The 27,144-nt window shown below is 51.1% G+C and overlaps 1 protein-coding gene across 1 annotated transcript in view; it reads left to right on the forward strand.

The window, feature by feature from the left end:
* Positions 1-1,604: 1,604 nt before the first annotated feature.
* The window catches only part of Cotl1 (coactosin like F-actin binding protein 1), a 34,369-nt gene continuing 8,829 nt past the window's right edge, over positions 1,605-27,144 (forward strand). Inside the window, exons 1-3 of the mRNA XM_005073091.4 lie at positions 1,605-1,839; positions 1,939-2,021; positions 21,114-21,271. Of these exons, the coding sequence (XP_005073148.1) occupies positions 1,763-1,839; positions 1,939-2,021; positions 21,114-21,271 (318 nt within the window). The 5' untranslated portion in view covers positions 1,605-1,762. The remainder of the gene's footprint in view (positions 1,840-1,938; positions 2,022-21,113; positions 21,272-27,144) is intronic.

A 27,144-nucleotide genomic window follows, 5' to 3' on the forward strand; every position in this document is an offset into this window, starting at 1 on the left:
CATAGTATGCTTGTAGGGCTGGAGGACATTTGAGAAAGCTGGTTCTCTCCTTTCTTTATGTGGGTCCTAGGGATCACATTCAGGCCATCAGGCTTTGCACCTCCTGTTTTTACTTTTCATTCATGGCAGCATCTGCTCCACTTGTCTGCAGCTCCCGTGCTGTCCGCCCACCGTTATTAGCCCACCACTGATTGACAGATCCACTAATTTCCTTTTGTTTTGTCAAAGATTCTAATTTCACCCCCCTCTCTTCCTTTTTTCTAATCTTATTTTTATTTGTGTGTGTGTGTGTGTGTGTTGTGCATACATGTGCAGATGCCTACAGGGGTCAGAAAAGGGCATCAGATTCCCCTGGAGCTGTAATTACAGACACACACGGGTAATGGGAAAGAAACTGAAGTCCTCTAAAAGAGGACGAACGACCTCTCTCAACCTGAGACAGGGTATTATTTTGTAGCCCAGGCAGGCCTGGAACTCAGGCTGGTTGTCAATGTACAATCCTTCCTCAACCTCCTGAGTTCTCAGATGACTGGTTTGAGCTACCATGCCCAGAGTAATTTTTTTTTCATTTGAGGTGCTTGGGAGAGAACCTGGGACCTCGAAGATGCTAGACCTCTGGGCCATGCCCTCAGTCTTGAGGGTTCTCCTGTCTGTTGTACATTGTTCCTGATTTTTTCAGTTTATCTCTAGGATTCTTTTTAGTTATTTGCACACCTTCAGTTAAAGCTGAAGGTGCCCCGAGAGGCTGACCGTGCTATTCTTACCACGGGAGGGAGAGCAGTACTCTTGGAAGAGTTTAGGGTTTGCCTGTGGCTCGGAGCTGAGAAGTACAATTCCAGAGCTGGGCCTCCAGGCCCTGCCTTTCACCTGCCTGTAGGACAGACAGTAGATGCTGCTGAGTGAATGAATTACCCATGATGGAATTAAGGATGCCCCCCACCCCCCACCCAGTCTGCTCTTGCTCCGGGCCCAGCGTGACTGCAGATAGCCAGGGTACAAAGTCACCAGTGATTCCCAGTCTGCCCCTTTCCAAATGAAATGCTTCCTTCTTTCTAATTCCTCCCATCCCAAGTCCACAGAGCAAACACTGGAAGTGAGGGGGCGTGGGGAGCTCTGCAGCCCAGCTCACTAGTGGAGGCAAAGGAGAAGATACTAAGATGGAGGGGAAGAGGAAGACGGGTAGAAGGGGTGGGTGGAGGAGGAGGAAGGAGGCTTTAGGGAGGAGGGAGAAGGGTCTTGGGGTGGGATAAACAGGATAGATGAGAAGAGGGATGAACAAGGAAGAGGCTGAGTGTAGAGAGGGAGGACAATGGAGTGAGAGACGGAGAGAATGGGAGGAGAAGAGAGGGAAGGAGGAGAGAGAACGAGATCAGAGAACACAGAAGGTAGTGGGAGAAGAGAGGGGCTGAGGCCCACAGAGCGGTAGGGAGGGAGGAGGAAGAAGGCAGGATGAAGAGGAAGAACCCCTCCTCCAATCTTCCGCGGAGTTGCGCAATCCACCTAGGCTGGGATTGGCCTCTGAATGTGCGAGACACCCCGCCCCCGGTCCTCGTGACCAATGGCGACTGAGGGGCGTGGCCTTCCTGGGACTAGAGTCCAGGCGCGCGCTCTGGCTCCGCATTAGCCGCGGGCGCCACTCTTAGAACTCGAGTAGGAGTGGGAGTTGCAGTCATCCCCCCCCAGCTCGCTCTCAGCGCCGGCTCGACCCTCGCAGCTTGTCAGTGAAGCGCTTACTGGCTCTGGCAGTGTCCTCTCGGCGGCCATGGCCACGAAGATCGACAAGGAGGCGTGTCGCGCGGCGTACAACCTAGTGCGGGACGACGGCTCGTCAGTCATCTGGTGAGCAACGCCGCGGGCCCGGGGATGCCCGTAGTGACCTGCTTCGTGCCTCCCGCCGCTGCCGCTCACCTCTGTTTCTTTTCTTCCTCCAACCCAAAGGGTGACTTTCAGATACGATGGCGCTACCATTGTCCCCGGCGACCAGGGAGCGGATTACCAGCACTTCATTCAGCAGTGCACAGGTAGGGTGACCTGAGACCTTTTGGGAAAGGGTGGGGCACCCTGGGCGCCGAGGTGTTGGTCATCTAAACAGCAACAGATCTGGGCTGGGTTTTTTGTTCGTTTGTTTTAAAGACAGGGTCTCACTATGTATCCAGGGTGACCTCCAACTGGCCATCCTCCTGCCCCAAGCATCTAGTACTGGGACTGTAGGCATGCATAGCCATGCCAGGCTCTGATCTGAGCTTCCTGAAGTCCAGTGTGTGTCCCTCATCCCCTACCCTCTTTGGACATCACCAGAGGCAGAAGTGACCGGTGCAAATTCCTCCCCTTGCAGTGTCGGACAGCTTCTTCCGCCCCCTGTGGTTCACTGGGTTTCCAGGTCAGATCGGCCAGTTCCAACTCCAGTGTCCAACCCTATCCACCACCCTCTCTGATTGGTCAGTGAACAATAACAACGAAGCCCCTGGGGGCTTAAAGCTAAAGGCAGAACCCAGGGCCCCACCCTCCTTTCTCCTTCCATCTTTGTCCGTATCTGCCTCGGTAGAAGCCTTTAATTTGCAGAGTACAGAGCCACCTACTAAGAGCAGACGCCTGATGTTGCTATATGAGGTCTGGAGAAAGTGAAGCTGACTTGGGAGGTCCAAGTGGACAGTTTCCTTTGCAGTGAATGGCCACTGCCTGGGGGTGGGGCACGGGGGAAGCTCTGGGAGCTGAAGTGCCCCATCGTTTGATTTGAAGGAATAATTCAGATGTGTGGCTAAGTAAAAGCATCACCCGGGAAACCTAAGGTTTGTGTGTATTCCAAGGCACCTCCCCACCCATGGCCCGAGAAAGAACACATGGCCTGAGAGGCCACAGCCCCTTGTAGAAGTAGACCTCAGCACACACTTGATAATGTCATCGTTTAAGGAGCTGGTGTGTATGCAGCTCAGCCTTCTGAAAACAGAGGCAGGAGGATGGAGAGTTGGAGGCCAGCCCGGGCTGTGCACTCCTGCCTGCCCCATCTACCTGGAAAAAAAGAAGATCCTCTAAAGATATTGGAAGTAGGAGATCCGGGGTCCTAGTGTCTCCTGCTGTCTTTAGCTTTGGAACAAACTTCAGACAAAGGCAGGCCACCCGGAAGCTAGGGTGTGGACTCCCAGCAGATGGCTGTGGGTTTGAATCCCACTGGGGCTGCTTCCCAGCTGGGTGGGTTGGGGACAGGTCCCTGTGGGGGGTCACAGTTCCTCACCTGTCATCTCTTAGTGCTGGTGTGGGATTGATTGATCCCAAGTGTGTTAAGTGTTCAGTAGAGAGTCTTTGGTGGCATACAAACAAAAAGTAAACCAGGCTTTCTTTTTTCCTTTTCTTTTTCTTTTTTTTTTTCTGGTACTGGGTATAGAACATAGTGTATGGAACATGCTGGGCATAGTCTACCATTGAGGCACATCTCAGCCTTTTGAAAATTAAAGCATTTTATTTTGAGAGAAGTTCCCACTCAGTAGTCCACGAAGGCCTTGAACTTCAGCTATCTTCCTACTTCTGCTTCCTGGCTTGTGCTACCTGGTGCTTTAATTGCTTTCTGGCCTCACACTTGCTATGTAGCTGAGCCTGGCCTAGAACTCCTTATCCTCTTGCCTCTGCCTCCTAAGTGCTTGAACTGTAGGCATGTGTCACCGTGTATAACTTTCTTAATTGAATGGTCTTTTGTAAGTAGTTCATCTCAATGGGCATTTACTTTGTGCTGGGTGGTACTGAGATTAGTGTGTGTTGGTGTGTTGGTGTGTAAGTGTTTTCCTAGCTAAAATGTCTCCAGGGAGTTGCTGCTAGACCCTGTATTCATTGCTTTTGTAAATAATTCACTTAAAGCATCACCGGCGTAAAGTGCAACTCAGCACTGCTGTGGAGTCAGTGTGCAGGCTTCTGGCTCAGGAGCAGGACCTCAGCTGCTCTGATTGCGGTAAAGCCTCCACAGTGGGGCAAGTGCAGGCTCAACTTTCCCCAGAGTTGGTGCACCGTCAGCAGGATTGGCCTCCTAGTTCCTGGGACTGGGTGCTGCAGGCCCACTTCCCTCCTCACCAGATCCGAGCCCACCCCCAGCTGTCCTGCCTCTCTGTTTCTTCACCAAGCTGGTGAAGGTGACAGAGGAAGGCCGAGCATCCTGCTGCTAGATCCCTAGCTGATGCCCTGGGCTATTGGACATCCGGCCTGAATGCTGCTTGGGGGACACTTCCTTCCTCTGGTGGGCTGTGGCTCTCAGCTCAGGTCTCCCTTTGCTCATTCTCTACTGGGATGGGATGGCAAGCGTCTGGCGGATGAGCTAAAAATGCCCTGCAGGCTGCTTGTTGGTCCTTGTGAATGGGCTGTGGGATCTGAGGCTCGTCTGCTGCAGCTGCAGTCTGTTTTCTCTTCCCAGCCATCTGGTGGACAGTGTACAGATGGTTCTGCTTGCCACGTCTGCTCTCTGGCCCTCCCCTGCTGAGTCCTCCTGAGCCTGGGACCCTACCCTCAGCATTCCTACTTGTAATCTTACCTACCACCGTACCTGACCTGAGTGTCAGTCAGTCATACTTTGAGTGCATTGGCTCCTCCTAAGGATTGCAAACCAAGACCTAGACAGGTTAAGTGACTTACCTACCACCACACAGCTAGGAAGAACAGAGCTGGAACTGGACTGAACTCTGGATCTCATTGCTCTTGGCCCTACGGAAGTGGTTTCAGGTCTTGTTCCTTGTGGAATGGTTTGCAGATTAGAAGGCCATGTTTACTTACTGTGATGTATGTAGGGAGAGCCCTAAGTCAGCTGTCTTGGCAGGCCCTTGAAGAAAGGCTTTTTTTCTTGTTTCCAAGAGCCTCCGAAGTGTGCAGAGTACAACCCTGCCTTTCTTATGGAATTATTCTTCTTAATAACTACATAATAATTAGCAAAAGAATAACTATATAAATATTAGTTAACAAAGTTACTTTGACTCCTGTAGCTTCCATCCTGACACTCTTAGTGGGTGCCTAGCCCAGCACACAGTGGGTCTGCCCACATCCTGCCTGTGATGGCCTCTTATGGCACTAACTTTAGCCTGGGTCTGTTTTCAGTAGTTTCTCAGTCCATGGGGAGAAGTGGTTGCCATGGTGCTGAAGGGTTCAGGCTGTGCCAATGTTCTGGGTTCAGATCCATTTCCTGAAGCAGGCAAGCTGCCCATCTGGTGACCCTTCTGCCATGTGGAATCAGCAGGAGTGTATGTATACTTAGGGTTCAGTGAGTCTTCAAATGCCAATGAGTACGATTGGTGTTTTGTTCGGGGATGGGGAAACAGCTGAACTGGGATAGGGGCCTTGGGGACCCCAGAGAGCCATGTGGAGTCAGGCAGCATCAAGCTCAGCTCACAGAGGTGAACCAACCAGAGAGGATGTGTCATCCACGTGACAGCTGTAGAAAGGATCATATATCTGGCATGGGTGACAAGGCAGAGGTTCCAACTGTCTGGAATCATATTTTGTTTTTGTATTACACAGACAGCTCAAGAGTCTTTGTGTGTGTGTGAACGTATATGTGTGGGTGCATGTGTATGCGTGCCCATGTGTGTGCAGTCCAGAGGTCAGTGTCAGTGTTTCATTTATCACTCCCTACTGTGTTTTAAAATTTGTGTATGTGTGTGTGCGCCCCCTCCCATGCATGGACGTGCCATGGTGCACATGTAGGGGGCAGTGGACTGTTTGTGGGAGTCAGTTCTCTCCTTCTACCACCTGGGTTTCAGGGATCAAACTCAGGCCATCAGGCTTGAGGACAGGCACTGTCATCTGCTGAACCATTTTGCTAGTTTGCCGCCTTGTTCTTTGAGACAGGGCCTTTTACTGAACTGGAGCTTACCTCTAGATGACCAGTGCATCTCACGGCTTCCTAGCATGTTACCACATCCAGCTTTTATGTGATTTCTGGGATCCAGATTCAGGTCCTCATGCTTATACAGCAAACCTCTCTCTCTCTCTCTCTCTCTCTCTCTCTCTCTCTCTCTCTCTCTCTCTCTCTCTCTCTCTCGTTTTTTGAGACAGGGTTTCCCCGTATTGTTTTGGAGGCTGTCCTGGAACTCGCTCTGTAGATCAGGCTGGCCTCGAACTCACAGAGATCCGTCTGCCTCTGCCTCCCGAGTGCTGGGATTAAAGGCGTGCACCACCAACGCCCGGCTAGCAAACCTTTTCTCAACTGAGCCCCTCAGTGGCCCAAGATTCTTTTAGAGTATTCAGAAGCTCAGTGCAAAGAAGAGGTGAAGACCGTTCACAAAATGAGTTCCCCCAGTTATCTGTGTTGCCGTTGGTCTTCATATCCATTCATTCTGTGCATCAGTGGCTACTCTGTGGACTTGTTCTGGGAATGCAGGGACATGTCACAGCATAGAAATTCCTACGCCCAGCAGATGTCTCATGGTCCCCCTAGACGACTGACCACATGACCACGGACCTAGTTTTTGTCCATGTTCTTGAAATATTTCTCTATATGTATTTTCTGATCCAAAATGCCACCAGCCTGTGTTGGACCACTCACCTTCTCAGCTGGGGTTGAGCTACCTCCTCTGTCTTTACTACCTTTTTTTCCCCTGTGGCCCCTTTAAAACGGCTACATAACATTCTGTCTGTCAATTGCAACGTTGTCTAACCAGTCTTCCTGATAGACCCAAAGTCTTGCCGCAAGCCAGTTTTCTTTTGGAAAGAACCCAGGCTTCTGGGAATGCATCCAGTGTTCTGGTGTAGATTTTAGAGCCTGTGGGGAATTGCACAGCTGAAGGATCCGATCTTCCTCTAGCTGAAGCCTGACTGGGCTGTGTGACCTTGAGCAGGTCTCCCAGGTTCTCTGTTTCTGCATCTAAGATAAAATGACAGGGTATAGAAGCACTGCCTGCGACTGGAGAAACAGTTCAGCAGTTAAGAGCTGGCTGCTCTTCCAGAGGACCCGAGTTCAGTTCCCAGCACCTACACGGCAGCTCACAAATGTCTGTAGCTGCAGTTCCAAGAGATCTAACACCCTCATACAGACATACATGCAGTAAAACATCAATGACATAAAATAAAATAATTAAAAAAAAGCACTGCCTGCATAACGTAGATGCTCAGTATGTTTAAAGCTCCAGCGTTGCCCAGCCCAGTTAGGTTGAAGTAAACTGGATGTGTAGGGTGGTCCCAGGAGAAGGGAGAATGTCAGCAATGAAGCTTGGTTGGCAGGTGCTGAGTGAAGGTTGGGGTAGGTGAGACTCCCATGGTGCTCTGGGCAGCCCACAGCGGAGTAGCCTGAAACCTCTTTGACTGAGGACACTGTCCTGTATCCTGTCCTTTGGCAGAGAGGGTTGCCAAAGAGAGTGACCCAGACTTAGCCAGTCAGAGCAAGCCATCCTTACCACACTGATTAGCTCAAGGTTGGGGGCTCACATGACTGACTCCTCAAGCTGATCAGGCCTGTTCCTGGGACTGAGACTTTGGACAGGGCTCTTGGGAAAGAATCCTTTAATCTTTCTCTGGGATTAAACCTGGAGAGTAATGAAGGCTTGGAGCTCACAGGACCAATTTACCTCTGACAGAGAACCTGTAGACAGCTCAGGCAAAGGTCAGGATTGGAGACCAGTTGGCATATTTGAAGGTGTTTAACAGATTGTTCACTTCCCTGAGCCATTTGATTTCTTTTTCTTTCCTTCTGAGATAGGGTCTGAAAGCTGTAGCCAAGGTTGGTCTGAAATCCATTGTGTAGCTCAGGCTGGCCTTGTAGTAGTCTTAAAATAATCCCTGAGTGCCATGGTTAAGGTGTGAGCCACCAAGCCTCATTTTGTTTACCTTCAAGGGTGGTGAGTAGCTTGGATACGGTTCAGTCTCCACTGATGTTTTCCCTACATTCATTCTCTTATGAATATAATGGGCTTTGTGTAAGCCATTTGGCTTTATAGCTTGGTGAAATTTGTTCTTGCCTTTGGTTTTGTGGCCATATTTGCAGGTATAGGTTGGCAGCTGTCTGTCTCCCTTTAATCTCCACCCTCAGGAGCTGGTGCAGTCTTGGGAGCCTTCCCTCTGGTTTCCTAGGTGCTATAAACACCTCCCAACATTCCCTTCCCAGGTTTTCTTGTTTTGTTTCTTTTAAGACTTTCTCACTGTGGAGTTCTGGATGGCCTAGAACTTGCTGTGTAGACCAGGCTTGCCCAAAGTCTGCTGGGATCAAAGGCATAAGCTGCCACCAGGCCCAGCACCTTTGTCTTTTTTTTTTTAACCCCCACTTTACTTACCTCTTTGGGTGTCACCAGAGACCTCAGTCTTCAGAAAACAGCCCTGCCCCCTCTCTCTACCCTGCCCCTCCTTCTGCTCTGTCCCCTTCCCTTTGCCCTGTCCACTCTTTCTGCCCTGCCCCCTCCCTCTGCCCTACTGGTTGGGGCTTCTTCCCGCCCTTAATTCCTTCTGCACCTTCTCCTTACTGCCTGTCAGTCTGAAAGCCCTCAGGGCACCACCTTTTTTGGTGGTCTTGTCTCCTACTACTACATTTTCTGAATAAGGCCTTTGGGCTGATGTGGAGCCTGTCCTTGGCCCTAAGACCTGGTCCTCCAGCTCTAGGTGACTTTCTGAGTTCACTTTGGTGCCACCCCCCCCATGGCATTTTTATGGGTTTTGTCCAGAAGTCCCCTGTGCTGGGAATGCCCTTCAGGACAGGCTAGCTATAGCTAGCTAGCACACACACCTCTGGCCTCACTGGTGCCTAGATCCTGACATACATGGTGTCTTTTCCTAAATGTCTCCATTCTAAAAGGGACTCAAACCAGCAACACCTGTGGACAGTGTTAACCTCCTTTTGTCACCAAAGAGCCTGCCCATTTCCTTTTTCATGTCGGGTGGACAGTGGCAGATCCGCATGCTGAAGCTGAGTCCCCTGCAGCCCCACCCTCTCTTCTTAGACCTGGTGGGTAGTCTTCCTGCCTGAACTGTCTTCCTCCATTTTGCTTTCAAGGATGGCTTCTATACACACTTGTTAAGGCCAGGGTAAATGTCACCCTTGTTCTAATGGTGCTGGCCACATATATAGATTGTGTGTGTTTGTGTGTGTGTGTATGTGTGTGTGTGTGTGTGTGTGTGTGTGAGAGAGAGAGAGAGAGAGAGAGAGAGAGAGAGAGAGAGAGAGAGAGAGAGAGAGAGAGAGAGAGAGAGATCCCATGGCAAGGTCCTGTAGAGACTTCACTTCTTGGTGATGTTCATCTTGGTGATGACCTTGGGAGCCAGAGCCTAACTCCCCCCCAACCCCCAGTGTGTTGTTCCCTTGACTGGTCTGAGTCATGCCTTCTGCAAGTGCTGTCTCTCCAGCTTTCTGTTTCCACTTGGAGAAGGAAACCCGTGCTGCCTGGCCTCCTATCTGTGTTCCATGTGAGCTGTGTGATCTTGGCAAATCACCTAGCTTCTCTGTGCTCCACTGTGTCCATTGAAAAGAGCTAGCCTCAGCTCAGGCCACTCTAAACCTGTAGCCTCCGCCACTTTCTGTCCACCCAGCCTGCACGATTTTCTCCTGGGCACTGTTTTAAATTAGGTGGGTGCAGGCCAGGGGCCTGGGGGATAGACTCAGGAAGTAGGAACTGAAGTGTGGGTTGGGTGAGGCAGGCATGAGAGAGGAGAAGCAGGAAAGGGAGCTTGAGCCAGCTGGTGAGGTTGTAGGTACCCAAAATGGCATTCTGCTGGGACCCTTGAGGATCTGCTAGGAAGCTGGGGCACACCTTAGGTTTATGTCCCCATTCATTGGCTGAGGGGTGACTTCAGACTTTAGGGCTGCATGACCCTAGTCTGCATCTTTGGGGAGTCAGCCAGTCAGAGGTTTCATAGACAGGCCGTAAGCAGAACAGCCCAGTGTTCTGAAGGCCAGCACTCCTTGGAGCATGAGGCAATACCCAAGGCTACGTCCACAGCACCTTCCTATGCCTACTAGGATCTGAGCCTGCAACAGGAGCCTGGCCTGTTTCATGCTGCTCCATTGGGAGCACACAGGAGTGCATGGACAGTACCACATCCCACTATGTGGTCCCCAGCCACATCTGTGGGCTGAGCCTGTACAGGAAACCCCACTGTTCCTTTCTGAAGTGATAGCCTAGTAACCAGTGCAGAGCATATAGCCCCTGTCAATGTCCCTGAACACATGACTGCTATGGCCCCACGCCAGGATCTTCCTGCAACCCTGTGTCCCAGAGTACCTCTCCCACTTGCTTTCAGACTCGGCTGGCGGCCTCAGAGCATCAGTCCCCAGAGGCCTGTTTCCGAGAGTGGGATTTTATATTGCCTTTTAATATTGATGTCGTCACTGCACTTTGGAATTAACCTGCAAGGGGGTTGGGGCGCAGGATGAGGATTGAACCTAGGGGCTCGTGCATTCAGGGAAGTGTTGCCATGGAGCTGCAGCCCCAGCCTCCTTCTTCCTCTTTTCATTTTGGAATAGAGTCTAGCCAAATTGCCCAGAGGGTTTTCATTTTGGAATAGAGTCTAGCCAAATTGCCCAGAGGGTTTTCATTTTGGAATAGAGTCTAGCCAAATTGCCCAGAGGGTTTTGAACTTAAGACTCCTCCTGTCTCGGCCTTCCTAGTAACTGGATTGATAGGCCTGCCCTAGTGGACCCAGCTTGTTTGTTTAGTTTTATGGGGGCGGGATCTGGGCAGCCCTGGCTGGACAGGGACTCCAGGTCCTGCACCGATTCTAGGCTCTGATGTGGTTTCCAGCTTTGCTGGTCTCCCGTCAGTCCTCCTGCACTGACTGTTGCTTGATTTTGTCTTCCATCGTTTCTACTCGTCCTTGCCAATAATGAGCAAGCTGATAATATTAATAACAGCAGTGGCTAATGGTGGCTGTCCTGTGCCCGTGGCTGTGCCCTCTTCTTTCTCCTTCAAAACCAGCAGTGTCTGTCTAGTTCTTTCTCGTGCTAGCTCCTGGTCCTGACTCTCCTACCTCCCTTTTCTCCAGTTAGGACCTAGTGGTGGCATTTAGCCAAGCCAGTATCCCAGGGTCATCCCTCATCCAGTCTTCCACCAAGTTACATTGGTAGAGTCCCCTTTGCCATGTGAGGTCACTGCCACAGGTTCTGGGGGTCCGGACATTGATGTTAGGCGGACAAGAAATTAAAAAAAATAAAGTTTAAATTGTAAAGAAAGAGGAGAACCCCCTGCCCCAACCTGGCAAAGGATAGTGATAAAGTGAGGCCATGTTGGAACGTGGTAGGACCCAGCTCAAGCAGCCTAGGCCATAGTGGGGCGCTGGGGTCCTCCTCCTGCACACCCTGAAGGCTTCCCTGTGGCCTACTTGTCATCAGTCGCAGGGTGGATGCTGCCTGTCCACAGACCTGTATCCCCTGGCACTGGCTACCCTGTGGCTTTGGGTGCATCCTCCAACACCCAGCCCATCTCACCTCCCTACAAGTTACTCTACAGTCTCTGTTGACACCCTTATGGTTGCCATGGTTACCACTGGTGTTCTTTCCTTCATTACCATCTTACTAACTCCTTCCTTCCCTCCCCCCCCCCTTTTTTTTAACATAGTCTCTCCATGTAGCACAGTCTGGCCTCAAGGCCACAATCCTCCTGCCTCAACCACTGGAGTGTTTATGCTGAGCTTGTCCAGCCACTTGCAAAGCTTGATATGTATCAGGCCGGCCCACGGGCTTGTTCCTGTCACCTGAGTCCACTGATGATGCAGACTGTGTTACTGTCTGGAGACAGAGGGGACTTCTCCACATCGTCTTGGCTAGAGCAGCCGTGCCCCGCAGCTTCTAGGTGGCCCCTGAACTCTCTCTGCATCTCCTGCTTGTTCTCTGGAGATAGAAGTCACACTGACAGTGCCCAGGGGGAATGGCACCTCCCACTGCACTGAACTATCGAGGAAGATTAGGCTACGCAAGGTAGGGATGTCATATGATACTTTATTAGGGAGAAGTCACTTACTTGAGAAGCTAAGGTCAGCACTCTGCTGCTCTCCGAGACCTGACCAGAACCCCAAGCTAGCCAGCGGCTCCCCTGCACAGCCCTTTATTTCCCAGGTCCCTATGCAGCTGTAGCCACGCCCAAAGCAGGCGTGGTCAGCGGCACAGGTACCTAAGATCTCTCCCTACACTGAACAGTTGACACTAAGGACTGAAAACTCTCGGGATCATGGAGGTGGTTATTCAAGGTTCTTTTTTGTTTGTTTGTTTGTTTTTTTGTTTTTCGAGACAGGGTTTCTCTGTATTGTTTTGGAGGCTGTCGGTCCAGCCTGGCCTCGAACTCACAGAGATCTGCCTGCCTCTGCCTCCCGAGTGCTGGGATTAAAGGCGTGCACCACCACCACCCGGCAGTTATTCAAGGTTCTTACTGAGAGTGTGCCATGTGCCAGACAGTGGCTGGGAGCTAGGATTAGTAAGAGCATGATGTAGCCTCCAGGCTCTGGCTCCACTGGTACAGTGCTTGCCTAGGGTGCAGGAGACCCTGGGTTCAGTTCTCATCACTGCACAAACTGGACATAGTGGTGCATGTTGTAATCCAGTCATTCAGCCACTTGGGAGATGGAGGCAGGAGAATCAGGAGTTTAAGGTCATCCTTGACTACACAGTTCCCAGGCCAGCCTGGTCTACATGAGGCCTTCTCTGGGCCAAGTTAGCTTTTAAGATTTGGATCAAATAAGACCCCATTCATGAGACCTTCCTTGATCACAGTCCTCAGAAAGAGCTAATTTCTTTCTTCCTTTGTTGCTCCAGTAACACCCAGGTAACAGCTGTTCCGGAGTTAGTATCATTGTACTCAGTTTGTTTGACCATATTTTGAGAGTAGGAACTGTGTCTTATTCAGTAGTCTCCAAATCACAGGTTGGCTGTGTGCTTGTCCAATGACTGACTTAGCAAAACTACAAAGAACAAATCCAAGAATACAAATGGGTGTTTGCAATGGCTGCCAGTGCTCCAGCAGTCACACCCCACACCCCATACTGGCCCTAGGGTGTCTGGCTTAGATGCTGCTCAGCACGTTATCTTCCATGTAAGAACGAGGGAAATAAATGCTTAGAGCAAACGCATGTGCTGTGTCCTGGGGAAGCCTGGGGCTCTCTGTGTTATTTGGGTCTCTGGGTCAGCTTGTTCCCTGGGGCTCTATCTTCCATTTCCTCCATGTACCTTCTTGTGTTCTTTGTGAGGCTAGGAAAGCGGGGTCACTGGTGTTTGATGAGAACCCAGTTAGCCAGGGATGGCTTGGGCTGCTGGGGAGGGGTGGGGGAGGGACTGCTAGGGGGGCACTCATACAGCTTATGCCATGAGATCACAGATACAAAGCTATACACATGATAGCACACTGGAGACCCAGTCTCCCACCCTCTGAGAAAACAAGCCTTTGGGGACAGAGCCTTCAGTCCTGGGTTTATAGGGACTGAACTCAGGTCCTTACTCACCCATCCCTAGGCATGACTCTACCGCTGAGCCACGTCCTGGCCTTGTTTTTATTTTTCACTTTCAAATAAATCCCGTTAAGGTGACCAGATGGGCCTTGAACTTGCAATCCTCCTGCTTTAGCCTCTTGAGAAGCTAGGGATATAGCTCCTTTTGTACGATAATTGCCAGGCATGCACAAAGCCTTGAGTTTCACTCTCTTCACCTTATAAACTAGGTACATGTCTTAATCCTGGAACTCAGGAGGTAGAGGCAGGAGGAACAGAACTCAGGTCATCTTAGGGTACATATGGGTTTAAAGACCCTGTCTTTAAAAATAGGTGTGTGTGTGTGTGTGTGTGTGTGTGTGTGTGTTTGGGACCAGAGTGTGCTAGTGCATTTGTTTTGTCCTGGATAACCAGGGGCTGCTGTGTGGCCATGGACAGAGGGATATTTGTTGCCTAGCATTTTCCTTGCAATTTCAAGTTAGCCTGAGGCTCCCACTTTTGGCCCCATCCATCCATCCATGCATCCATCCATGCATCCATCCATCCATTTTCTGGTGCTAGGATGGAGTATATCTATACTATATATATTATATACTATATAATTATATATAATTATGTATAATATATGGTGTAGTATATAACATATATACTACACTATACTCACAGAGTACAGTGAGGACCCAGGGGAGGAGGAGGGGTGTGCCTTCAGTAATACAGCTCTGTCATATGAATGAGGACTATGCCAGCCTCCTTCCCCTGTGATGGAAAGAGATCTCACCCCTTTAGGGGCTGTACCCTCTGCATGGCCCTTACAGGAGCCAGGATGAAATGCCTGTGTCCAGTGCATCTGGGATTTGGCAGGATGTCAAAGTTCTTTCCGCTTCCTCCCTGCTTCCTGGCGCTTCAGCCCTCCCCTCCAGCCTGCGTCCCCACCCCCACCCCAACTGTAACCTCCTTCCCTCCAGCCTGCACCCCTCCACCCCCCACCCTGACTGCAGTTTCCTTCCCACCAGCCTGAATCCCCCACCCCGACTGCAACCTCCTCCCCTCCAGCCTGAAGCCCTCCTCTCCAGCAGGCAGCCTCCTCCCCTTGGGAAGATGACTGCTTAGCTCTTTAGTGTGGGGGTGGTTTCCCCTTTCTGAGCTTTGTTTGCACAACTCCTCAGGCTGTGAGGAAGGTCAGTGAGCTGATCTGGGCTTTGGGCCGTGTCCTTCTGCGTTCCTCTTTCTCCTTTTGTCCTGCCCTGAAGTTCAGCTTCAGAGCAGAAATAGTGAAAATCATTCTCCTTTTCTCTACTTCCTGTAGACCCATGGTTCATTTATACACTGCCTATGCCGTCCCTGGCACGGGGACATCAGGACTGGACAGATGGTTTTCATGCTTAAAAGATGCCAGGTTTGGTAGGTCACTTCTGCAATGACAGCACTTGGGAGGCTGAGGCAGGAGCATTGCTACAAGTTTGAGGCTAGTTTGGGCTATGGAGTGAGTTCCAGGCTGGCCCTGGCTAAGGAGTGAGGCTCTTGATCAAAAGATCAAGCCACTTTCAGAGCCCCTTCAGGGTGAAGCTTTGATTTGCTCATCCACATCGCTGCTGATTCTACACATAGTGTGTGTTGTGCGTGATGAGGGAAGTCACTGGCCACTGGCTGAGTGTTAGGGAGATGTGGCAGCTCTTTGATCCTGAAGCCTCAGGGCAGGCTTTTGCAAGAAGGCCGGGCCTTCCTTGGTCAGCGTGGATGCAGTGGGGGGGAACTCTGTGGTGACAGGTGGAAGGGAGGGGATGAGCCCCAACCTGAGTCCACTGAGGTTTCAAATTCAGGTGGGAGGGGAGATCAATTGCTGGGCCATCAGTCAGCGTGGTAGGGACTCTATGCTGGTAGTTCTTTGGGAGACATCACTGTCTTAGTGGCTTTGTGGATTGCAGAGATTCTGACTTCCCTGTTATCCTTTTTCCCATCCCCCCTTATGGTCACTCCCTCCTTTGTTGTCACTCCATTCCTCCCACATCGCTGTTGCTCTCCCTGCCCAACATCCCCTGCCTGAACGCCACCAGCTGGCTGTCTTCTTTGCTCCTGCTAGGAACTCCCTCCATGCCTCATCGCCTACATCCTTCCTTCCCCCTAGACAGTAGGGCAGGCACAGGTGGGGAGGAGGTAGATTTGGGGAGGGGGCTCTGACGAGGAGGGGGTACTGATGGGGAGAGGGCTCGTTTGGTGATAAAGCAGGAGAATGGTGGTAGAGGCTATCACGGAAAAAAAGGGACTTGAGAAGAAAGCAGGCAGAGGCAGCAGTGGCCTGGGTCAGGTGGTGCCCTGGGTCAGGCGGTGAATTTCCTGCTTCAGATTGTACACTGTGTCAGGTAGTCCTCTGGGTCAGACAGCAGTGAGTGGCCTGGGTCAGGTTGTACACAGGGTCAGGCAGTGAGTGTCCTGGGTCAGATAGTGCCCTGGGTCAGGCGGTGCCCTGGGTCAGGTGGTGCCCTCACTCAGTCAGTGCATTGAGCATGTCTACAGGCTCCCTACTGTTGTTTCTGGACTGCTCAGTAGACGGAGGCCAGGATCCTTGCAAGCAGGAGCCTGTATTGTCTGTTCACCTGATCCCACAGCTTTCAAAGAGATCAGCCTGTGAGGAGATGCAGGTTTTCCGGGTAGGGTCTAATTAACCCTGTAGCTTTCATGAGAAAAGCTCACTGTAAGAGGAGGGTGTCATAGTTTCTGAATTGGAGATGGAGTGTGTGTCCTGTGTAGTCACCCTGGTGCTAGCATGCATAGGGAGAGAGGGCACAGAACTTGTGTCAACCCTCCGGCGCGGGCCCGGCCTCATCTTACTCTCAGTGGATTTGTAACACATGCTCCAGTCACTGGGATGAAGGCCTTTTGATACACTAGGTGAGCAGGGAGGTGGTCTGAAGAGAGTCTGGATCCTCTTTTTCTGCTGTGGCTTGAGTCTTAGGGACAGTCCTGTCACCTTTGATGGTTATGCCTCTGATCCTTCGGAGTCATGTGGAAAAGGGGGACCAGACCTTTCAGGAAGCCTGGCCTGATCACTTCCTTAAAATAGGGGTGGGGGCACGGGGCAGGGGGAAGGGTGGGGCTGAGCTCTGCGTACTTCTGCTTTTCTTCTCTGGAGCTCTCTTGTTCCATCTCTTGTCCCTCCACCCCTCTGTCCCCACCTTGCCTTATTCCTCCCATGGTGGACCTCAAGCTTTGGCCCATCAGAGTCACCCCAGGCATTTGTTCAAGCCCAGCTCCTGAGCCTCCCCCAGAGTTTCCAGATCAGCAGAGACTACCATCCTTTGGTTCCTGTGTGTGGAAAGGCAGGGGCTGTGCTTAGACTGAGCACCATGGTTCTTAACTTCACAGGGAAGCGACTTCTGGTTCCTCACAACCAAGTCTCACTGGGGACAGAGTGTCACTGAGGGGATGGCAGCAGGTCCAGGTGCCAGCCTTCGGGCCAGTTTGCTACCTTAGCATGTGTGTGCTCACATGCGTACCCATGCCACCTTAGCATGTGTGTGCGCACATGCATACCCATGCCACCTTAGCATGTGTGTGTACACACGCGTACCCATGGCACCTTAGCATGTGTGTGTACACACGCGTACCCATGGAACCTTAGCATGTGTGTGTGCACATGCATACCCATGGCACCTTAGCATGTGTGTGTACACACGCGTACCCATGGAACCTTAGCATGTGTGTGTACACACGCGTACCCATGGAACCTTAGCATGTGTGTGTGCACATGCATACCCATGGCACCTTAGCATGTGTGTGTACACACGCGTACCCATGGAACCTTAGCATGTGTGTGTGCACACGCATACCCATGGAACCTTAGCATGTGTGTGTGCACACGCGTACCCATGGAACCTTAGCATGTGTGTGTGCACACGCATACCCATGGAACCTTAGCATGTGTGTGTGCACACGCGTACCCATGGAACCTTAGCATGTGTGTGTGCACACGCGTACCCATGGAACCTTAGCATGTGTGTGTGCACACGCGTACCCATGGAACCTTAGCATGTGTGTGTACACACGCGTACCCATGGAACCTTAGCATGTGTGTGTGCACATGCATACCCATGGCACCTTAGCATGTGTGTGTACACACGCGTACCCATGGAACCTTAGCATGTGTGTGTGCACACGCATACCCATGGAACCTTAGCATGTGTGTGTGCACATGCATACCCATGGCACCTTAGCATGTGTGTGTGCGCATGCGTACCCATGGAGAAGTTCCTCCTGGTCTCCCACCCTCCCCTTCTCCTGTCTGAGAAGTGGGTAGGGTATGTGCTCTCACAGCTTCTGAGCCTTCTGTCTGGAGAGAGGATTGGAAATGGACTTCCCCAAAGGGCCACCTGCTGTCCCAAGCTGTCAAGAGTGGCAGTGACAGCCCAGGGCTCTGAAGCAGTGGTAGAAATGCTGCTGAGACCCACAGCCTTCTGCCCGCCCTCAGCTGACATCCTGTCTGGCCAGGTCTCTAGTGTCCAGCATTCTTAAGTGCAATGTCACTCCGGATTTCTGAAAATGTGCCTGTCAGCAGTCTTCTGGAGCATACTGCAGCTAGATAAGCACTCAGCCAGTCACTCCATGTCTGGCCTCCCTCCCTCCCTCCCTCCCCTCCCCCCTCCCCTCCCTCCCTCTCTCTCTCCCTCCCTCTCTCCCTCCCTCCCTCCTCCCTCCCTCCTCCCTCCCCCATGGCTGTTTAAAGGAAGTCAGTATGGGGTTCTGGAAGGTTCCCAATGCCTTTAGGGGTGCGTGTGACTTACTTTCTGTGCATGGGTAGTCCTTCAGACACAAGTTTTACTGAGTGATTGTTAGTGGCTCTTCAAAGGAAATCAAGGGGCTGGCAAAATGGCTCAGGGGGTAAAGGTGATTGCCACACAAGTCTGACAACCTAAATTCAACCCCCAGAACCTACTTAAAGGGAACTGTCTCCATTGATTTCTTCTCTGACCCCCATGCACGTACCCCACCCACATCACGTGCACACACTTATAATAAGATACACAATTAAATAAACATTTAAAGAGCCATGGTGGCCGTAGCAGATAGTGTCTGAAATGCATGAGAGAGACTTGAGAGGGCCACCTTGTGAAAGTCCCTTGTGGCACAGGAAAGCTGACCAACGCTCAGGGAGGGTGATACAAGGAGAGGCAGGCAGGGAGCGCTGACACCTCTGGCAGGCTCTGCTCTTGCCTGAATGGAGGGTGAGGTCAGGGGCTCCAGCCACTGCCCCACACAGAGCCTCTGGCAGCGACCCACAGTCTCGGGCCCAAGAGTCCGCATTGACACTGCAGAGCTGGGAAGCTGTCGCTGTGGAGACAGACACTGGTGGTCTTTTGTGTGAGGCTGGTAGGGGTGTGGCTGGGATGGGTGCCTGCCTCCCCCGTAGGCCAAGGGTGAAATTCAAACATTTCACTGCTGGATATTGGGACACAGTGCCTAAAACACTGCGACACTCCAACCCTTCTCACGCTGGGAGATGCACTCTGCTACTCACGTCCCTTGCTGTGTGTCTGCAGCAGCCACAAGGCCTGAATCCCTGCAACCTAGAAGCCTTCATCTTCAAGAGTTCAAGGTTAATCCCAGGCCACACAGCAGCACCCTGACAGCCGTGCACCATGGCAGTAGCTTCAGATGGAAGCTTCTATCTGGTGAGCCACCTAGGCCTATAGTGTGAATATAGTCCCCTCTTCACGGATGCTGGGCAGAGTGTGGAACTGCCATTTTGGAAGCAGCTCTGATACCCGTCAGATGGTGGGTAGACAATCATGCCATGGAATGTTCTGAGTCCTGAGGGAGTCATAGAAATAAAGGGTATTTCCGAGCCAGCCCAGCCAGTGAAGTGCTTGAGGCCCTGTGTTCCACTCCCAAAGCACACATCAGAAGCCAGCATGGATTTCAGCACTGGGGAGGCAGAGGCAGGAGCATCCTTGGGGCTCACTGGCTGGCCAGCCTAGCACACTTGGTAAGTTTCAGGCCAGTCTGAAAACAAAGTAGACAGCACCTAAAGTACAACTTACAGGTGAACCCTGAGAGCACAGTGACCTATGAGAGAACTTGGTCCCCACAGGCCCCGTGTGATCTAGGCAAATACAGAGACAGAGACAGGTTTAGTGGTTGCAGGGGGCCGCGTGAGCATGGGAGCAGCTATCCCTGGGTCTGAGTTTCCTTTTTGGATCTTGAGAATGTTCTGGAATTAGACTGTGGCGATGGTTGCATAGTTGTGTCCTTTAACATGGTGTGCACGTGTGTGTGCGTGTGTGCACATGCTCTAGCACACTGTTTCACCAGTGACCTTTTTTTTAAGTTTCCAGCTGTCAAACATTTAGATTTTGAAGAAAAAAATTTAAATGTAAAGTATCTCTACAATACTGTCATGCAAGTACAAACTGCTTGGACTGGCAAGACAGCTCAGTGGGTAAGGGCGCTTGCCAGCAAGCCTGACAACCTGAGTTCAATCTCTGGTGCCACTTTGGTGAAAGGAGAGAGCAGACTTTGCAAAGTCATCCCCTGACCTCCATACATGCGTACATGTAACGTTGCCTTCATGGATACATCCCCCACCCCACAGGTGGGCAGGTGGTTCTGTTCCCGGGGGACAGCTGAGGGTGTTTCAATGTTCTTTGCCTGTCACAACTTGGATACTCTGGTCTTTGGTGGTGAAGGCCAGAGGTATTGTCCTGTAGTTTATAGGACACCCACATCACAGTGACTTATTGAGTCCTCCGTCTCTCTTTTTCTTCCCCCCATCCTCCGTTGTTTTTTTTTTGTTGTTGTTGTTGTTGTTTGTTTGTTTGTTTGTTTGTTTGAGACAGTTTCTATATAGCCCTGGCTGTCCTGGAACTCACTTTGTAGGCCAGGCTGGCCTCAAACTCACAGAGATTTGCCTGCCTCTGCCTCTCGAGTGCTGGGTTAAAGGCGTTCACCACTACTGCCTCTCTCAGATGAAATGTGGGTTGCGGGCAGTGGATGGACCTGGGTGAGGTTGTGCTTTGTGTGTTGTGGGGGAGACAGCAAAGTGACTATACAAAAGAATTCCGATGCAGCTCAGGGGAGCAGCCGCCCAACATGATGTAAGAAACTGAGCAGCCTAACTTTGCAGCTGGAAGATGTCACGGATCTCACTGCCCTGTCACAGGCACCCTTGCTTGTATTGGCTCTTGTGTCTCCAGAGTGGCTTTCCCATTCCAGGTAGAACCTTATAGATGATTTGGCAACTTTTGCTTTCTGAGACAAGTGTCTCCAAAAGACCAAGCTGGCTTTGAGTTCTGAGTCTCCTGCCTCCACCTCCCAAATGCTGTGATTGCGGGTGTGCACTGTCTCACCTGGCTTATGAAGTGCTAGTGATGGAACACAGAGCCTCAGGAATGCTAGTAAGCACTATACCCACTGAGCTGCATCCCCAGCCTGAGGTGATGGCTGGCTAGCCCTAAATTACATTCATGTTTTGAGCCTTGGCTCCTGAAGGTCATAGAGGTGACAGCCAGGGAGGCCTGAGTGCAAATCCCAGCGTTCCTCCAGCTACCTGTCTCACTTGGGGTTGTCACATGACTAGGCTATTGCTTCCACTTCCCATCTGTGAGACGGCATTGGAGAGGACGTTGCCAAGGTCTGTGGGTACACACTTGTTTCCACCTTCTTACTGGGCACACCTGTGGCTCATGGCCTCTCCCCAGGGAGATGGTGTCAGGAAGTCCTTACTGAGTGCCTTACTCTTTCTGTTTTGGCCACAGATGATGTCCGGCTGTTTGCCTTTGTACGCTTTACCACCGGTGATGCCATGAGCAAAAGGTCCAAGTTTGCCCTCATCACGTGGATCGGGGAGGATGTGAGTGGGCTGCAGCGAGCCAAGACGGGGACCGACAAGACGCTGGTGAAGGAGGTGGTCCAGGTAATGTGTTCTGCCACATGTCAGCAAGGGTCACCACCCAGCTGAGATAGAGGGCATGGGGTGGACCCTGGAAAACTCTGCCTTCTTGATGTCACACCATGGAAACATAGTTGCTGGATAGCCAGCTCTGCACGGCCAGCAGCCCACAGAGAAGGGGGCTGACAAGATGACCAGAGTGGAGACCACTGCCTGTCCCATTGTGGGTGGGTTCCAGCAGTGGCCATGGTGATCTAGGGGGAGGATGCGATCTTTCCCAGGACAGCATCTGTCATGGGGACACTGCTCACACTTGCTCGGTGCACAGTAACCAGGTGATTGACAGTGGGGTATGTTGTCACAGTTTGGTAACTAAAGCATGACAGTAGTAGTATCCACAGCACCACAGACAGTGAGGTTGTTTGTTTGTGGGTTTGGGAAAGGGACCACTCTAAGAAGGAAAAATCTAAATTTGTGATGGTGAATCAAGGTGAGCATGCAGAAGGATTTCCTAAAGCCTAGAAGCTAGAGCCCTTCCTTCTTTTAGTTTATCCAAACTGCTATTCCAGTGACCAGAGTAGATGTGGCCAGCCCTTCAGCCCTTCAGTCTGGCTGTTGCCCAGGACCAAGTGACGTGTGCAGAGATGGCTCTGATTAAGAGCATTGGCTGCATTTCCAGAGGGCCTGTGTTTGGGCCTGGCACTTACAGGGCAGTTCACAAACCTCAGGAGCTGCAGCTCCAGGATATCTAACGCCCTCTGTCAGCACTGCATACATGCGGTGCACAAACACACATGAAGGCAAAACACCCACACACAAAAACAAACAAAAAAAGATGTGGCTTGTCTCCCATTGACTCCCTGACTGACACATTGACTACATCTATTGCTGTGATGAAACTCCATGACTGAAAGCAAGTTAAGAAGGAAAAGCTTTATTTATTAGGCTTACACTTCCTCATCACTGGAGGAAGTCAGGACAGGAACTCAAACAGGGCAGGAACCTAGAGGCAGGAGCTGATGCAGAGGCCACGGAGAGATACTGCTTACTGGTTTGTTCCTCATGACTTGCTCAGCTTGCTTTCTTATAGAACCCAGGACTACCAGCCCAGGGATGGCCCCACCCACAATAGGCTGGGCATCAATCACTAATTAAGAAAGTGCCCTACAGGCTTTCACACAGGCAGGTTTTATGGAGACACAGTCTCAATTGTGGCTTCCTCCTATCTGATGACTATAGCTTGTGTCATGCTGTCATAAAACTAGGCAACACACAGGCTCTCTTTGCTATGTAGCTCTGGCTGTCCTGGAACTCACAGGGATTCCTCTGTCTCTGCCTCCTGAGATCTGGGATTGAAGGTGGAGCCTGGCCATACCTAGCTTTTTCTTTTCCCTTTGAGTTCTGAGGATTAAACTGAGGTCCTTATGCAAGCATTTTACTACTACCTGAAGACCCTGCTGGATGGCCTCTGTAGAAATCCTAGGAAGGATTCCAAGTACAATAGTCAGCCTTATTGCATATAAAGTAGGTTTTTAATTAATTTTGTTGCATTTGCATGTGCACTGTGTGTGTGTGTGCATGCGCACGCTCACTTGTGTGCTTACACAGACACAACACTGAGTATCTATAGACAACACTATAGAGTCATTTCTCTCCTTCCGTCATTCCTTGGCCTTCAGAGATTGAATTCAAGTCATCAGGTGCACCTCAAACACCTTCACCCATTGAGCTATCTGCTGGCCCCATTATTATCTTGTTTAAATTTAATTTTGTTGCGATAGGGCCTCACTCTGTAGCCCAGTCTGACATCAAACTTCTGCCTCTGGGTTTTGAGTGCTGACAGTTGAGCTACCACACATGACTAGATTGTTCGTTTAGTTGCTTGTTGCGTGCTTGTTGGCCTGTGGTGCTGAGGTTCCAACCAGGGCCTCGTACATGCTAGACAGGCACTCTGCTGCAGCCCCAGCCTGGGGTTTCTGTGAACCTAGAACTGGCTGCAGTGGCAAGTATACCCATAAGCGGAGCTGACTCAGGGACCTAGGTTCTCTGGTGGCTGCCTTCATGGTGGGAACACCAGTTCCTAGTTGTGGATTTGCAGGCTCCAAGAAGTTGAAGTAAAGTGGAATTGACCAACCCTTCACAGGGGGAGGTGAGGGCATCAGGGAACCTAGTTGAATCCAGGCTCAGGTAGGTTTCATCTCTCATTCCGTTCTCTTTCTCTCTGGATTTGGCCACCCTCTGCCCAGCAGAAGGAAAATCCAGGCTTTGGTGGTCCTTCAAGGTCAGGACTCCAGAATGGAGGCCTGTTACCTCTGTGGTAGTTGGTCCCTTCAGAGAATTCTCCCCTAAGCCATCTGGGGGCAGGGGTGGGGCTTTATGATTTGCTACTACAGTGACGCTCCATCCAGTTCAGAGGCATGATGGGAGCTGAGGTGTGCTGGGGTCACTCAGATGAGGAGCTGGGATTCCCAGACAGATGGAGGTGTGTGTCCGTAACCTCAGCACCCAAGTGTGGATCCAGGCAGGAGGAGTTGGGATTGAGGCCCGCTTGGAACCGGAAGCCAGAAAGGTCACTGAAGGGTCCATGACTGAGAAAACCAGACAAAAGTCTCCTTCTCCACCAGCCTCAGGGCAGCAGAGGCTGCAGGAAGCTGAGCTGTTCTAGTGACACTGCCTGGAGTTGGGGAATGTACTGAGCTGACAGACAAACAGCTCACCTGGCTGAGGTGGCCTTGTCACACTGTTGTTGGCTGGTGCCGGGATAGCACACCCGCCTTTGTTCTGGTGCCTCTGCAGGCTTGTGGGGACAATGTGGTAGCCAGCAGGGGAGACTCCCTGGTGCCAGGCCAGGATGCCTGGAATCAGAGCCGACCAGGCCTGCCTGCCTTGCAAAATGCTCTAACTCTCATGCTCTTTTATTTTATTTGTATTAATTTACTACTGAGTTTCAACATGCTATGTATGTGCATGACATATATGTGGGTGTGCATGTGGGGGCCAGAGGACAGTGTTGTGGGATCTCTTGCCTCTCACTATGTAGGTACTGGGAATTGGGCTCAAAATCAGGTTCCAGGTTTGGCAGCAAACTCCTTTACCTGCTGAGCCATCTTACTTACCAAAAGGAGAGCATTTTGAAGGTGGGGTTTCATCTGAAACACAGTGGGGAGCCTGGGAAGGTTTTAAGTTAGGGAGGGGGATTGGCTTTGCCTGGGGAGAGGCCCGGCACATAAATGAGGCTGCTTCAACCAGAAGACTGTTCTGTGCTAGCTGTGGCTTGCTGCCACTCACCAGACTCTAGACCTACTCCTAGCCCATGGCCAGCCTGCCTGTGTGCAGCCATGACCAACACAGAACCATGGAACACCTCTGCTTGCCAGAGCCCTGTTGTGGGAGGCCTCCCCATAGTGTTCCAAGGCCCAAACACCCTGGGTGTGTGTTCTATGGGCTTTGCCTGCCCCCTTCCTGGCCTCTCCATTCTTCTGTCTTCTGGTTATCTGTCCCTACATGGTCCCTTTCAGAACAGACCTGTACCACACACAGTTGTGCAGTAGCTGCCGGGCACTGCTGCGTGAGTGCCCACCACAGACACGAGTCTAATGAAATGCCACTCCTGTGCATTCTTTCTCATGTAAACCTCAGCCAGCCTTGGCCAAGAGCTCACAAAGATCATGTTTCTGGCCCCTCACCTCCCTGAGCAATGGGATGTCAGTCTGACATGTAGAAGCATGAAAATAATAAAGATGCCACCTATGGGGAGTGCTGGTGTAGATGTACAGTCCCTTGTTTTTGAGAGAGGGTGGAATGTTGCCAAGGCTTGTCTTGGACTCACTGTGTAGTTGAGGTGACCTTGAACCCCTAAAATTCCTGTCTCTATCTCCCTAAGTGGCGAGATTATAGGTGTGTGCCTGTTTATACAGTGCCAAGATGGAACCCAGGGCTTTATTCGTGCTAGGCAAGCATTCTACCAGCTAAGCAAGGCCCTGTTTACTTATGTATTCTTTTTGTTGTTGTTGTTGTTGAATTATGGACACATCCTGGTATTTGCTGACAGTGAACATCTTTGAGGCTAAGTATTGTCATTTTAGAACAATTCTGTTTACTGATTCTTTGAAGGAAAGTCCCAAACATGCATGTGGCTGGGAGCAAGAAATTCTGTGTGTCTCTCTCCCTCTCTCCCACCCTTTCTCTCTCTCTCTCTCTCTCTCTCTCTCTCTCTCTCTCTCTCTCTCTCTCTCTCTCTCTCTCTCTCTCTCTCTGTGTGTGTGTGTGTGTGTGTGTGTGTGTGTGTCTCCCTGTGCTTCTGGAGACCCAGGATCTCATACATGTTGGGTGAGTGTTCTGCTACATAGCTAGTTCCCCAGCCGAGGGCAGTTTTGATTAGACAGAAGTTGAAGACCCAGCTTGGATTTGACCTCAGCTGACCAGTAGGTAGGGACTGCTTAGAGCTCTGGGTTAAGAAGGGTTCTGAGGTTGAGTGTTGACAACAAAGGTTCCATGATTGATTTGTGATGTCTGCCACGGACATGGGAGCAGTGAGTGGAGTGTTTCCTACCCCTTTCTCCTCCCTGAACTAAATAGAGTCAGAGGCCAGAGCTTTGGTGAACATCTGGGAGACAGGAGAGCAGTTTTCCATGTGCTGGGAGAGATGGTTGTGAAGGAGGATGTTTTCCTGTTCCAGGACTTTTCTTTTAGACCACCAGCCAGCTCCCCAATCATGACACAGGGGCTTCTTATTTGTTTTGAATGCCAGCCTATCTTAGCTCTTTTCTGGCTAGTCCTTTTAACTTAAATTAATCTGTTTCTCCTCATCTGCGTTTTTGCCTCGGGGCTTTTTAACCTTTTCTTGCTTTCCTGCTGTCTCTATGTCTGTCTGGCTGAAGGCTGCCTGGTTTCTGGCCCTAGGTGTGTCTCTCCTTCTCTCCTCTCATTCTTCCTTCTTCTTGAACCTAGATTTCTGTTCCTCTCTGCCTGGTTAGCCCTGCCTATCCTTTCTCCTGCCTAGCTATTGGCTGTTCAGCTTTTTATTAGACCAATCAGGTGCCTTAGGCAGGCAAGATGGAACAGATGGAACACAACTCTACATAATTAAACACATACAGCACAAACAAAAGTAATACACTTTTACAGGTAAATATTCCACAGCATAAACAAATGTAGCACATCTTTGTCCAGTTAAAATAATATTCCACAGTATTTTGCAGGTATGGGATCAACTGCTCTGAGTTGGTTTGGTCCATACCGGCTCACAGCAGGACCTTGGGACACCTGTCCGCTTGCATTCTGTCCTGCTGGATGATGGTGTGCCCACCTGTGGTGTGCCCCTGGTTCTTTCTCTCCCTGAGCAGGAGGGTGACCTGTGCCTTGGTGTCCGAGTCTGTCAGAAACTTGGCCTCCTGTTCCATTTGTTTCCTTCACCCCTCTTTGATGACTCATGCCTGCTTTAAGAACCCTCTCTCTTTGAGTAAATTACACCTTGCTGGTGGAGCTTTAAGGACTTGGTCTTTCAGGCGCTGAAGAGGTGTGGGAGGCCACAGAGGAGGCGGGAGGGCTGGCGGTGGAGCACCGCTGGCTGCTGTGCAACTCCGATCGCTTTCCGCTCAGCCTCCTGAGAGGTTGCCCTTTCTCCTGGCAAGAAGGGCTGCTGGGGACTGATTGCTTTTATTCGGCACTCAGAGGTCTTTCTGTGGCTTGGAATTCTTAGGGATTCCAGTTGGTGAAAGGCGCTTTATTGTGGCCAGCAGGTGACTTGTCCACTCCCTGCCTCCGCTCACGCACGTGGCATGGAGTCTACACCCTGTGTAGCGGAGAATTCCGTGGGTCCTGGGTGGGCCCAAAGCATTCGTAGAACCTTAACCTTGAATGGTGCTGTGATCCTGTCGGTTCCCCATGGATTCTGT

The sequence above is a fragment of the Mesocricetus auratus genome, unplaced genomic scaffold (assembly GCF_017639785.1).
Source record: "Mesocricetus auratus isolate SY011 unplaced genomic scaffold, BCM_Maur_2.0 Super-Scaffold_6723, whole genome shotgun sequence".
Lineage (NCBI taxonomy): Eukaryota > Metazoa > Chordata > Mammalia > Rodentia > Cricetidae > Mesocricetus > Mesocricetus auratus.